The 15,492-nt window shown below is 41.1% G+C and overlaps 1 protein-coding gene across 1 annotated transcript in view; it reads left to right on the top strand.

The window, feature by feature from the left end:
* Positions 1-662: 662 nt before the first annotated feature.
* LOC117478275 (partitioning defective 6 homolog gamma-like) overlaps positions 663-15,492 on the top strand; it is a 31,913-nt gene continuing 17,083 nt past the window's right edge. The window contains 2 exon segments of the mRNA XM_034125256.1: positions 663-998; positions 6,220-6,442. Of these exon segments, the coding sequence (XP_033981147.1) occupies positions 927-998; positions 6,220-6,442 (295 nt within the window). The 5' untranslated portion in view covers positions 663-926.

Raw genomic sequence — 15,492 nt, forward strand, 5'->3', positions numbered from 1 at the left:
ATTCTGAAATGAGCCAATCTGCATAATGAAGACTTCACTTTTGGTACTTTAAGTATATTTTGATGCTAATACTTTTGTACTTTTACTTGAGTAACATTTTGAATGCAGGACTTTTACTTGTAACAGAGTATTCCTACACTCTGGTACTTCTACTTTTGCTTAAGTACAAGGTCTGAGTACTCCTCCCACCTCTGTACAAAAAAATACTATGTGTTTTGTCAAAAGGATCATTAAACAGGATGGAACCACCTAATTTGTTTGTCTTATTCAATAACGTTTTTTTAGACAATGAGTGCAACATAGATCTGTCATAATATTCTTAATGTATCTACTCTTTAACTTTACATTAGACACCAAAGTGATGGGGAGAGGAAGAAAAGTCATTCAAACATATTTTGTTTTGGTGATATAATTAAGGCTAGTTTAGCCAAATCATGTATTCTTATTGAAACAATCAAAAGTTGTATGTATAGCATTTATCATGCATTATGATTCATAATTTCCCCATGTATTGTATGGATATGAAATATGTTTTATTAATGGTATATTTAGTCCTCTCTTACGCAATAGTTAGGCTACTACGAGCTCCTGGCTGAGGAAGGCGGGGATTACGAGCAGCACGTGAATGCCTCATAGGATCCCATTTTTTAGGACGGCTGATGTCATTTCAAAACTTAACTCGCAGTCCCAAGTCAACGCGGCGAGAAGCTCACCTCCTCTTCTGCCGTGAAGTCCTCTCTGAACTCTGACGGATCGCATTGAAAGGAAACTCCAGGAGGTGAAATAAATTAAAGAAGACACAAACTTCTCTACTGGAGACGAAGCGGGAGGATTTTAAAGCAGAACACCCCGGGACCAGAGCCCCTCTTTCTGCGGGCAAAGGCGGCTGAACTTTTAAAAAAAGAAAAAAACTGCAACCATAAAAAATGAATCGGAGCTTTAATAAGTCGCAACCTCTGCGGAATGCGGAGTGTAACGCAGTAGAAGTGAAAAGCAAGGTGAGTGTTTGAGGTTATAGGCTCTAATGAGAATATGTGGAGAAAATTAAGAGTTCACATGGTCGTCCCGCAACGGAGATTGGTTTAAATCGGACAAACTTTGTGCAACTAACACAGATTTTCTCATTTTCACTGACAAATCTCTTTTCCAGCTCATGAACGAGCACCAGTTTCTGGATGTTTCTGTAATTTGCACTGATTATTGTCTCCTTACTTCCGAGCATGCAGATTGTGCTGATTTGGCTCCTTCCCTCTCTGTCACGTAGCTGATGGGAAAAACTGGTTTGACATTGTTTCTTTCTCTTTAACAACAGCATTTGTTACAATGAGAAGGTGTTATCTGTTGAATCGGATGTTTTTGCAACATTAGTCGCTTTCACTGCGGGTTTTTGCCCTGCATACTTTCAGCCTCATTGTTTTGAGTAGTTTGGGAGAGGCTGACAGTGTAATAGCTGCATAAATTAAGCTAACCAACAAGTAAATGACCACAGCTATCTTACAATTTAGGTTTATGTAATATAGACCACCAATTACTATAAAATATGAGCACAGATCAACTTAATTTGGACCATTTCCTTAGTCAAACACTAAAACTACAACAGTCCTTGGGTTTATAGTTGATAAATAGTTTGCATTCTGTCTAAAAACTGTATTTTATAATTGGTTACAGAATTGACCGCTTTATATAGAGCAATTGGGCATAGTTAAAACCATCCCAAATAAACAAAAGTCACTAATCCTGACCACAAAGTGAACAAACAGTGAACACTTTTTAATTATGCCTCTCAAGGACTTCTTGTAACCAACATTTCTCTGTAAATTCCATTACGTGATGACAATCTACAGTGGCATTCATAAGATGTGTTTACACATACCAGCACACATACGAGTATCAGCACATGTATGAAGGATGAGCTCCTGAGTCACAGTTGACATGCCAGATTAAGAGACTCATTCAGTCCAGAGGTCTTTTCACTTTTGGCTTCCCAGTTTCAGAAGTGACCTGGGTAAAGACACTGATGGTGGCTGAGGAGAAAGGAAGGCAGGTCTATTCCAGGATGCTCAGATAACATCATCGAGGAGCTTTGTTTTTATTTTGAGGCAGGGTGGTTTGTGTTTGTTCCACAGAGAGGAGTGGTCACTTGTTTATAGGTGGGTCTGACAGGCCAGAAGTTGCTTGTCTAGAAATGGGCAGGTTTCACAGCGTCATCACAGCTGACTCACTATCATACAACGTCACGTTTCCCTTTTTGGATCAGATATCCCTCTTATCATGTCATTTTGTTCTCTGGTTTTGTAATGAGCAAATCTGGAACATTTGAGTAAGTCGCCTGACTAAACCAGAAAGACAGTTCAGAGCATTTGCATACTAAAGTAGCTCCACTACTTTTCAGTCTGTTATTGTGTAAAAGCGACCATAAGGAATATACAGAACTCACGCATCTGATGTATTCAGAGAGATTCATCTAAACTAAAGCAATAACGACAGATCCACTTGCATTGTTCAAAATGAATTCACCTTCCATGGGCAGTTTAGAAAATGTCTGATGAAGAACAAGCAGACATTTTCAGATTACATTTCTAGTTCAATCAACAGGTAATCTTACTTTCACTTATTATAATGCAGAATAATCTATACCCCTTTTATCAGGCGCTCAGTTCAAAGCAGATTGAAACTGTCAATATTATCATTATATAAACATTTTCCAGCTTCATATAGGAACTGGTTATTGTGCTGAGTCACAGAGATCAGGACTTGAGCTCTAGATCTCTTAAAAAGTAAGCCAAGGAAGAAATCTACAGAAACTATGACTTTACATTTAACTAGGAAACTTTAGAGCTGAAGAGCAAGTTAAGTGTTTTAGGGCACAGCTCTCTCCATATAGCCTTACTTGAAATTTTAGAAAAACTTATTTTGCAAATGGTAATCAATGTATTCCTCTTAAACTGTGAAAAACATACCAGCAACTCATGAGTCAAAAGAAAAGCAAGCACTGCACGCTTGTTTTTCTTTTGCTCTGTGTGGCGCTCAGAATTTAAATCAATCCTGCTTTGTATTATGAGCTGAACCTCTAATTCCATAGTAAATAAAATAATATACATTTCATATGTTCTGCTTTCCTAGTAAAAAAGAGTCCTAAAAACAACATTCAAGTTTCAGTGTTCACATCGACTAGATTACCAAGGAGTGACATTGGTGTGTGTTTGTTGTCTGTTCAGTTGAGTGTGGTGCAGGTTATGTCCCGGTTCTCACTGGTTAGTGTTTGGTTTTCCCAGGGGAAACTGTCCCATTGATAAGCTGATCAGGATAACACTGGAGGTGTCTGGCTGCCTGTCATGGAGCCTCGGCCAGGAGCTGGTTTCCCTCACTTAGCTCTTATCAGAGTCTGAGATATTGGGAAGGGATGTTGGGGGTTGGGTGGGATACCCCCCTCTGCCCTTACTTTGATTCACCCAGATTTTCAAGTTCTTTTTATTCTTCCAAAACATCATTAGCATATTGAAGTGTGAGGCTTGATCCACTCCAGGCTAAACAGCAGCTGATGTTTAATTGCCATAACCCGTATGTGCTTTCTCAGGTGACTCGTCGCTCTCTTGCGTAAGGTAATGGGTAAAGAAGGAAAGACAGAAGTCAGTTATGTTCCACTTCTACAGTGTGTCAGAGTTTAGCATTTTTTAGGCGTGTTTCAACCTGTTGACATCACTTCCCCCTGATAGGCCGGGAAGACAGGTGATGTCACGTTTGTAGTGATGTATTCTTAGGTTTGGGGTTTGTGCCGAGGGCCTGTGGTTAATCATCCGTGTTCAGACTTGTTCATACCACAGGGCCGAGTTATGTGGAAACGGATTGTTCAGACTTATCACGATGCGAAGGGAACATTCAGATTCAGATTCAGAGCAACGACGGAGCTTACTGATATACAGAACTTTCATTATTATGAAGTCAAGTGTGACATGTTGAAGCCTGGCCGTGTTTGTTACTGTTCAGTCGTGAATGAGTTTTACTTTCCTAAATGTTAAGCACATAAACCTCCTGAAGAAGGATAAACCTGTTTGTCAACTTGTTGTGTCATCTTACAAAGAAGGTTGTTTTTATAAACTGGAATCCAAGTTACGCTTTCAAAGTGCAGCTTCATATGTTTTCCTTTTTAGAGCTGCAAGGATTCATAGATAAGATGTCAACTATTAAAATGCCAACATGATAATCGAATAATTAGTATGGGTAACTAAAGAACAATAAATAAGGCTTCTAGCATCTTAAATGTGAATATTTTTTTGTCTTTTTTTTACCCCTCTCTGACAACAAACTGAGTATATGCACACATCAAGACATTCCAAGACGTCATCATAAGCTTTAAAAACACTGATAGACATTTCCCACTATTCTCTGACATTTTACCCACCAAACATCTCATCCAGAAAATCATCAACAGATTAATTGACTATATTAATAATTGGTGGTTGCAGCCTCAGTGCCTTCTTTGCCATCAGTGAATCTGGCAGCACACCACACACCCGCCTGGCATCCCCCTAGTCACCTTACACGCCTCCTCTTAAATTCATATGTCATCTTCTAATTACAGAGCGGGTTAATGTATCCCCCACTCTTCTTCACCTCCCAGTCAGTACACTGCCACTTCTGCTTCAGCGTCAGCACTTTTTCTCCCTCCCTCCTGCTGCGACATGATCATCATCCCTGTTTTTTCCCCTCGCTGTCAGCTTCCCTCCGCTGTGATCTGATGATTACAGTTACAAACGGCACCTTCGTCTACAAATTACCGCTGTGATCCAGACACCAGTGCTGCTGCAGTTGTGTGTTGTTGTGGTTTTATGGGGCTTTTTGTGCCTCTGTTGTATCGCTGCTCCTCAAGTCCATTCTTGTCTGAGTCACATGATGACCCCACTGTGACCCTCAGCCGCGCTCTCATTGGTGATTCGTTGACGGGAAAGCTGTAGCACAATAGTTCCAAGTCTGCGCTCCTGTGGGAGGCGAGGCAGCCAGCCAGTGTCATTCATAGCAAGACAGCTTACTCATCCACCTGTATTGTTCTGTTGTGCAGCAACCCTCTTCCCTTTTCCTGCTGTTTACATGCAGTGTGCGCAATTGACATTTTGTTTTTGCAATGATGTGATCCCTAGGCAGAGTAACAACACAGAGTCAAGGAAAAGTTCCCATTTTGAGAATGATTGATTAAGATTGACATGAACCCACAGGTAGCAGACAGGCTGGAAACAGTAAACTTTATTTAAAGGTAACTTAAACACCTCTAACGCACACCAACTGTCAGCAGTTTTTTACCTTTTTTATTTAAAGGATGGGTGTTATACATGTAACAAAAAGGAACTACAACATGTCAGTCAGTGAGCTTCAGTGGATTTTGTCACTTTCTAACAGAGCCACGCTAGCTGTTTCCTTTGTTTTCATTTGTTTTGCTAATTTAGGCTAACCGGCTGCTGGCTGTAGCTTCCCAATCACAGAAATTAGAGGGTGATCGACCTCCCCTCATAACTTTGAACAAAAAGGCAAACTATTCCTGTAAATATATGGCATTTGCTTTGTAAAAAAATCCCTTTCTCTATTTCATAAAATCATTTTCTTACTGTGTTATTGTAGGCGTTTTAGACAACTTAGCCCATCTCGGCTTCAAATAAGAAAGAACGTAACGCACATGAATAATGTTGGGAACTGGAAGTAGTCTTGAAAGAAGAAAATAAGTGGATATCTCTCCATATGAATATCTTGTATTTAGAAAGTCATCAAGCCTTCATGTTGTCGAGGCCTGAGGTGCGAAACATCTGAATAAAATAAATGTATAGCAGAGTGTGCTAAATGTTTTCACCTCCGCTATAAAACCATTTATTTCTTAAAAGAGTCAGTCATTTTAAATTATTCTAAAATGTGATTTGCTGTGCCATAAATACTTTTGGCATGCTTTGTGTGAGTGTAATATGTAATTGTATCACTTTGGTTCTGTTGAAACCAGTTTTTCAAAGTTTTGCAGCAAATTCATTTTGTATTGTGCTTAAAAACAGTTTCCCTCTGTCATATATTGTCCATAAGGTCATGACTGCAGCTGAGCTCTGCGTACTTCCACCCTGTTCATTTATGTGTGCCAGTCAGATGTTTTAGATAAGTACATGAGCCAGGAAATCCCGGCTTCCTCTTCCTGTTTGGTGACGGTCCTGTCTAATGTCCTCTCTCTTTTGATCTTCCTTTCAGTATGGGGCAGAATTTCGCCGGTTTTCGGTGGACCGGATCAAGCCTGGCAAGTTCGAAGAGTTTTACAAGCTCATCCTGCACATTCACCGCATCGCCAATATGGAGGTGATGATCGGCTATGCTGACATCCACGGTGATTTGCTGCCCATCAACAACGACGACAACTTCTGCAAGGCGGTGTCAACGGCTCATCCACTGCTCAGGATCTTCATACAGAGACAAGGTAGGTTTTCTTTGAGGCAGCTTGGTTTCTTTGTGGCTCTTTTTATATAATCAGTTACACAGAAATCGTTTATAGAGACATTAAAAGGCTAGACTTTTTCTCCAACATTGTGTCTTGTAACTGGTTTGTTTAAATACACATTTCATGTATTCGTTTTGAATTATCCTTGAACTGGTAAACCTATAAAACAATAATCTATTGCAATGGGCCGCAATTATTGTGCTGACTCGAATCAAATTTCCCCACAGAATATTTCCTCCTCCAATTATGCCTCTCCTCCCACTTTGGGAACTCAAGGCCTTTTTGTTTACTTCATGCAAGGCTTTCTGTGTGTGTTTTGAGTTTCCTGCCCTCTTATTGGCTGGATCTTTCTCAGTCTGTATCTGTCTGCCTGGCTAAGTCCTCTGTCTTATCCAGAGGAAGGGCTTGCAGGCAGATGAACACACGCACGCACACACACACACACACACACGCATACACAGGCCGGTGCCTTGGCAGCCCCATAGAAATCAGGTCATTGAGCAAAGCCTGTATCCCAGCATACCAGACATTACTGAGAGACAAAAGATCTGCATGAAAAGAGAGACTCCTTACTGAGCTCCCTCCGTGTGTGTGTGTGTGTGTCTGTGTGTGTGTACATGTGAGTGTGTATTTGTTAAAAGACAACACCACGGTACCCTGAATGGGAACCAGTCCTCCTCTCTCTCTCATTGATCCCAAGTCTGGAGTGGGCCTTGACTGCCTGCCAGCCATCCAGCGAGCATACAAATGAATCTATCACCATTCACATCTATTCATACCTCAATCCTTCCTGGAATGTCCCTCCCTCCGTTGTGTAATGAACATGTACACTCCAGGGTATTGTTTTAATTGTCGTCCCGTGATTCAAATACAAAAGCTAGCCACCGCGCAGATTTCCAACAACTAATAGGGTTCGGGTCTTTTGAGAGGCCCCACCAGACTCCTCTATTGTGTGATTCACTATCTTTAAAACTCATACTGTATGGCTGCAGCTGAATTAAGTCATTGTACAGTAGAGATTTCAAATGTAAAAATTAGAGTTTGATTGTGAATTGTCTAACTTTTTATAATCTCAACTGATTCATAAATGTAATGTTTGCAAACTATACATTTTTGCATGATTTTATAATATTATGTCGTCATTTTAAATTATGTCTTGAGACCCTAAGTGTCTTTGTGGTTCATACGAAGAGATGCAAGCATTCTGACACTTGTTTGCTATGGGATTTCAACCAATTGCATTTTAAACGGCGGTGTCTCTTCCCATGAGATTATTGTGTACCGAGCAGTCTTTACATTTGTCAAATTTGTTTTATGTCACAGCTTTCCCTTTCTGTTATTCTCTGAAGTACCTGATCCAGAAATGCCATAAAGCATATTGGAGCTGACCCTTGTTGAAGGACGAAGCTCTTACGCTGTAGTTTTGTTGTGTTGTTGTGGTGTAAACATGACCTGGTGATGTGGTGCAGGGGAATGTGCACTGTTGTGACTGATGCTGCTGCAGTGGTCTGAGCATCTTAAGCCTCACTGCAGTCTATTGTTAGTCGCCAGACAAAGAGGCGTGTGTTTTACTGTGAGTACCTCATGTCTCAGAAGAGCTGCCCTGCACCCAGTATGTTACATGCACGAGAAAGTGTGTGTGAGATAGTGACTGTATCAGTCAGTACCAGCCTGTTAGCACAGGTCAGTGGTGTCACCGTGCATCTCCTCCGTCCCGGTCAGCAGACCACCCCAGATGAAAGAAAACTATGACTCACACTTAGTCAAAGAAGGGACATTTCGTGTAGTAACTTAAACTGGACTGGTCTTTCACATGCATATGAGTGTGAGAGGGAAAAAAACATTTAATTAGGCTGCTCCCAGACAGCTAAGCCACAAAGTTTATATGTGTCTCTTTATGTCCTTTTTGAAAGACAAAAAAATTATTTTATTTTCCTTTGAAAAGTTGTTACAATGTGTAAAACATACTTTGTGTGGAAAAACAAACTGATTTTAAAAACAAGTTCATGGGTACACTGTACAATAAAGAATTGAAATGGCATTCATAGAAGTAAAAAATGAAACACAATGAGAGCAAAGGGGGGTAATACAGTGAAGGGAAATATAAGAGAGGTGGGGGCCCCAAAAAGGAAGTGTAGGAGAAAGTTAAAAGGAAGAGAGTAAATGCAAATAGAAACTAATCACTTTTAAACTTTGTATTTAACTTCTTAAGTTAGACCGTCCTCTTTATGCTGTCAACAGACACGTTTCAGTGACTGGCCGTGCATGTACATTTGTCCATGTAACAATAGCTTTCAACGTGTGTGTGGGTCCCTTTTTATCTACCTGACACCCTCCTTCTGGGCTTAGATGGCCATTGTTGCTGGGATCACTTGAGCATGTGCAGCAGTCGTGTGGCGACACAGCAACAATCCTGCTGATAATACCTGTTAGTCCCCGAGGGCAGTGATGGACGCTTGTTTAAAAATGAGTTCACTTACAGAACAGAAGCTAACACTTGCACATAATAGCCTTTGAGTGTAGATATAGTTGGAGGGCAGATTACCGCATTCAAACCAGGAAGTTCACTGATATTTAAAACATAGTCAATGACAATGTTGTAGTTTCAAGTTTTTGGTTATTGTTAAAGGAAAACCTAAGGATTGTTACTGCAACAATGCCTCTGAATGTTTTTGAGTAACTTGTCGTTGTTCTTAAAAAATCCAATGTAGGTCCTTGTTTCTCAATTACCCATAGAGTATTTTTTCCATTTGTCAAAGAGCGATACCCTCTTAAGAGATGATCCTTTTTAAAGGAATACTATAGTATTTGCACCTACATTGTAACAAGTATTGTATTTTCATCAAGGCAAAACTATTGGTATGTATATTGAGCTGTTTTCAATTTGGATATATCTCACCTTGTACTTTATTAAAACCCAAATTGATAAATTGTTGGAAAACAGATGTATCCTTACATTTGGTTGTGCCCACTTTAGAAAGGAGCCGTTCTTAAAAATTGTTAATCTAATAAGTAAAAAGGCAGTCTGCATGTTATGTAATGATGACATATAAAAGTAGATTAGATTATTACCAGTAGCATAGTAAAAGATCAAATCGATTCTATTGTTGCATTGTTTTACCTTAACTGCTTTTATTTCAAGCTCGACAGAAGGTTATCTGGGGAGCCAGCAATTTAAAAACCTGCAGTGAAAAATACTAGTTTGTAGACAGATGGGGGAGGGGAGTCACTTCACAGAGGGAAGTTTTGTACTGGGACACTTCTACATTTTTCATGCAGGCACAATCAGTATGGGGGGGGGGAGGGGACGAGCAACTGATGGGAAGAAATGGGACGCATCAAAAGATGTGTGAGCCAGAGTTCCCGTTAGCCGGTAATTACCGGACAATGACCGGTAAAATATGCTGAAGTCCGGCAAATCTAAATCTCTCCGGTCAAAATGTCCGGTCAAAATAATTTTCCCTTAGCGCAATACCGCATCAGTTGCGCCACTTATGTGACAGACAAGAATAGTATGTGACAGACAAAAGAGTATGTGACAGACAAAAATTGTCAATTCTAATGTCTAACACTTAATGTGGAGAAAGAGATGTCCTGTATGGGTTGATTGTGCGTTGATCTGTTGGTAATGCCTCGGGGTTCCGGTGGGCATGTAAACAAATGCATAATGCTGCGCTATACTTTGTGGCCTCATCCGGTTGCATAGCGACGCTTATTGTTTAGGTGTCTTTTAACAAGCAGGTAGTCATATCATTAGCTAGAACTAGCTAGATCTGATCGATATGGACATAAATGCGAGTAAAGTCTAATCTGACAGGAGAGAGAGATCGGCTGCTGCTGACGAGTCGACACGCAGCTCTGCATGATCCCCTGCAGCGGCGAGCAGAGCAAAACACACTTCAGGTTAGAAAATCACACGTAGCTATTTTAATTACCTCTCAAACTACCTAAACTAGTTATAGATATGTTTAGTTTTACTGTCGGGTCACTCATTACTGGATCCGCGAGCTGCATGATACTGACGGGCTGTCAGGAGAAGGAGAGAGCGCTCCGTTTATTATTCCCGCGTTTTTGTAAATTACTGTACACTTTTGAATAATGTAGTTAATCTACTATAATTAGTTTGTTTAATGTCGAATCATATCAATTTGTTTTAAAGCTCAATAAATAACAAAGAAGACCTTTAACCGGCACTTATCTAATTTTGTCCGGAAGATTTCAACTTTAACGGACATGTTGACCGGCAAAAAAATATTCTAACGGGAACTCTGGTGTGAGCAAAGACGAGTGAAGGAGCGAGCTGTGGAGGTGGACTCCGTGTCCAGTGTGATTGCAGTGGCTCAGTCATGTGTGCCCAACTGATGATGGATGTTAGATCGGGGTCACATTCACATGGACAGTTATGCAGTTGAAAGAGAGTTTATACTTTTAGATTTCTGGTTCCAAGAGATTGGTTCTTCTGACACATTGTCATCAGAGTCAAGTTGAATTTACTCTGCTTGGTAGTCTGATATTTTGTCACGGGTTTATGGTATCTTTATCTGGGGATAGTGGAAGTACTAACTGTTCATTCATATTCTGCGTCCTGTGCAAAGTGATGCAAATTAGGGTGTAGATAAGAGAGAGGGAACACTGCCTGCTTATTTATACTAGGCAAAGATAGCATGGTACAGGAAACCGACCCCAGAGCTCATGACTTTCCACATTTTACCAACATCTTTTACTGTTTACAGATTAAAAACAGGACGTTTATGATCCTTAACACTAAAAAAACATTAGACAGATTATGTTTTATCTATTCCCACAAATCTAGTGTTGAAGTAGAGTATGACCTGTGAATGTAGGTTGTAAATGTACTTGATGCTTTTGTAGCTGGCAGCCTTTGACATAGCTTCTATTTTTCCACGCAGTAATTGTAGTGATAGTCCTTGGAGAGCAGGTAGGGTTTAAATAAGGATATGTGCATTCAGGTCAATTTGAATTGTATCTGTAATTGCACTAATGGTTGTCAAAAACGACTTGATCCTATCAAAACGCAGGCCTGTTTTTGAAAGCTCAATTTTAGTAGGGGAATGGAGTTGTTTTTGTAGACAGTGCCAGTGGCCTGCACACAGACTAAACTTAAACAAAGAGAAAAGACCCCTGTTTGGCCAAAAGGCTAAAAGTTTAAATAAATAGAGCAGGCGATGTAGGCCAAGGTCGAGTGTGTGACTTCATATCTTTCATGCTGTGCAGCGTTACAGCTCAACCAGACTGCTCTGCACACCTGTGAAAACTAAAGGGCCAGATATCAACATCAGCCAATCTAAAGAGAGATTAAAAAAAAACAAAAAACAACATAGTAATAAAACAACAGCTTTCCCAGTTAATGCTGGCTCCCAGGCCAGTGCTGTTTCTCAACAACTTGGACAGCACAGTTGCATGGAGATCAAAGAAAGGCTAGTGTTATTTCTACGGCTGCCCTGACTGTCTGCACTCTGCTGACTTCCCACACTTGGCTCTTTTTCTTTTTGTGTGTTATTACCAGAACAAAGTCTGGCAGGCAGTGAATAGAAAGGTGTCATTTGCCATAAACTATTGAGGGAATACAAGAGGAAAAATGTATGCAGCATGTTGAAATTGGTTAAGCGAAATAGTTTGTATTAGTCACCATCCTGAGAAGAAAACTATAGTTTGTATTTCTACCAAGGACAGGAAAACATGCACAATAACAACAATTGGTGGCAAAAGGGTTTTTAAATGAATCACAGAAAAATCTGAATGATCAAATAAGTATTTTTGGAAAATATTCTGGTTTATTAGGTGTATATTCAGATGTAAATAGATACGGTGATTAGCTTTACTTTAACCAGATCTGACCCGACCTTTTCAACTGTGGAGTCTATGAACAGCAGCTTTGGTCAACAATCAGCTAAACTCGACACATTTCAATGTTTTAGCAGCTTTGCATTGAATGTGTTAAAGGGCCCATGTCATGCTTTTCCGGTTATTACCCATCCCCTTGTGTGTTATGAACGTTTTTATGCATGTGAACGGTCTGCAGAGTCAAAAACCCTCAAAGTACACCCTGTAGGGAGTAAAACTCTAACACAGAAAATACCTGTCTATGCTGCCCCAGAACGCCTCGTTGGAGATTTCTCTTTTTCCATTGTTTTCTTCCTGGGTTCTGTGACGTGTGAATACCCAAATCAACAACAAATGACCGGATTGGCCCAAATGGACCAATCCGCGGAGCACCTCACACACCAGGATCCCTTGGCTAACTAACAGGGAGTCCCCATTGACTTGCATAGAGCTCCCTGAACGCTGGTAATAGACGAGTTGGGATCGCGGAGAAATGCTCTCCGCAGACCCATTCTCACAGCGTTATAAACCTTTTTCTCACTCGATATCAAGCCACACTTACTGTTTTTACTTCGGCTGTGAGTGTTTGTGTGAGCTCAGGATGAGTTTCGCTGTGTCTCGCTGTATCGCGGACCCGGAAACCTGTCCGCTCCTCGCAGCAGCGAGCCTCGCAACGTCCCGACCAATCAGAGCACACTGGGCTCACAGGGAGCAACCCGTTTAGGACAGAGAGTGAATACACATACTATACAGAGATGCTGTATGAGAAACCAATGTGAGTTTGGAAAATTGCACAATTTAAATCTATTCTAGTATACCTCAACAATGGAAATATGATCAGTAGAAATGGCCATGACATGGGACCTTTTAAAAAAGAGAGGATATTTGTTTTGTTGGTTTATGGTTTTGCTTCATTTTTATATCAACTAATTTCCTCTAATAAAAGAATAAGTTTAGAGGCAGACATGTCATTCTTTAAATTCTCATTTTGCTAATAGGGTCACTTTCATTAACAATACCGATCCAGTCCTATAAACCTATAAAGCAGCTATTATACATGTTAGAGCCACAGCCTCTGTCGTGTTCCTATACTCTTGTCTGTTTGACTGCCAGCACATCTGTCCTCTCTCACACCAGGGCCAAAGGGTGTGTGTGTGTGTGTGTACTTTTGTCCACATGATAGGATTGTGCAGCAGATGTGTCAACATGCCAGTGCTCAGTCATGGTAGCTGTAGGTTAAAGCTTTGACCCCACAACATTCGATCTGTGTCGAAAAGAGGACGATCCACCTCAGTAATTAGCGTTGTCTCTTTATCCCAGTCCAAACTCACAAAGCTGGTTTAGTCCTCTGACACTGGATTATAATTGATCTCTTGTTACATGTAGATGATTCAGAATGTATTCATGCCAAAATGCAGATTTGTGTGCTCTTTTCTCACTTGTTTTTCTGTGTACTGTTCATTAGATAATAAAATTGCATAACAGCACACAACCAAATACCATGACAGGCAGAAAGCATCCTTTTTCCTCATTCCAGCAGATCTACATTTGGTCATGTAAAGTCACTGCCTTGTGGCATTGCCTCGGTATGCTTTTGTGTTTCCAGAACATCAGAGCCGGGGCTGCCACTATCTCTAGTCTTTGTGCTTCGTACCAGAGAGCGGCCTCAGGCTGTGCAACGAAGGAACTGGTAGAGTGAAAGGGAAACAGGCCATACTCACTGCCTACTGCCCCTTAAGGACAAGAAAACAACAGCTGTCGGTTATAGCTCATCTTTCCTTTTTCACTATTTCTGGGCTTTTTTTTCATCTCCATCTTGCTATGTAAAAACGTGCAATTCCTGTCAAGATAGGACGCCATTACAACAGTTCAACTTGTCCGTCTGATCATGTTTGTCGAATATCTAAAATGCTGTTTTAGGTGGCTGCTTAGACCAATCTTCATTCTTCTCACATTAGAGCTCAGACATGACTCAATGTTCTAGAGCAGAGGGGGAGAAAACCGCTGCAGACAGTGGGGAGTCAGTCTGACAGTAAGATAGACGGACAGGCAGGGAGTATGAAGAAAGGAGGGAGGGAGGACAGGGCAGGTTGTGTCCACCTCCATCCTGTGGTCTGGCTGTTATCCATGTGTTGCAATCTGGGCCAACAGAAATCAGGAATATTCTGGAAAAGAGGGGAAACCCATGTAGGCGTAGATGCCACAAGCAAATGTTATGTATGGAGACAAAAACACCTTTTTTCAGAGCTTTGTGTAAGCTTTAAACAGATACTTTGATGACACATCTGGGTCACATTCAGAGGGCAGCAGCATGGGAAAATGCACTGCTTTTTAAATGCCTCATTTAAGGCAAGTGAGGTGTTCAAGGCCTCGTCAGTGTCGGAAATCTTCCCTAGCCTTTTGCCAGTGTGTGTGTGTGTCACAGTGCATCTCTGCGCCATACCAAATAAATCTCCGTCTCTCTGCTGGGAAAATGTTCAGTGCCGTAAAACCTGTTAGGTAGTGTGTGTGGGCTTCTCAATAAAACCTGTGTGGCCTTTTCTCTGCATGTCTTCAGACAATGCCAGCTATAGTTAGAGTGTGATGGAGATGCCTGGTGCCTGCCAGGAGCCGGACAGGGAAGCAACAGCCGCGCTCGATGGGGAGCTGCCTCTCTTTGTGCCTCTGACTGTAAAGCCACTGCAGACCGGCTTGGATGATGCTGTGAATCATGTCAGCTGACACAATAAGGGGCAAACGTAAATCCACACCCGTACTTAACATGCAGCGAGACACGGGCATGCCCACACACTCAAGAATACAATTCATTTGAGTAATTTGATCTGAATTGCACCAGTAATTTGCGCTTATAACAAAGCAGAAAATGCACACATAATTGCTTTCGGGACCGCACGTGTTCGTATGCATCACAGCTGACGCACATCTTCAACCCTTCTCTCTGTTGTTGAGGCGTGGGAGGGGACTCCTGTGTTTTAATTAAACTTGTAAGGGCTGTTGTGTTTGGCAGAACTATATTGGTGTTTGTGTTTCCTAAGTCCCTGCTTTCATTTTGGTTTACGACCCTGCTTTGAACTGCGTCCCCGCTCCCCCACAATGAAGTTTCCAGACATTGTGGGGCAGGAGTGTCTGTGTAGGGACACTCCTTCCATCAACTGTAGGCCACGTCTAAAAAGCATTTCATTTTA

Source organism: Trematomus bernacchii, unplaced genomic scaffold, assembly GCF_902827165.1.
Source record: "Trematomus bernacchii unplaced genomic scaffold, fTreBer1.1, whole genome shotgun sequence".
Classification (NCBI taxonomy): Eukaryota; Metazoa; Chordata; class Actinopteri; order Perciformes; family Nototheniidae; genus Trematomus; species Trematomus bernacchii.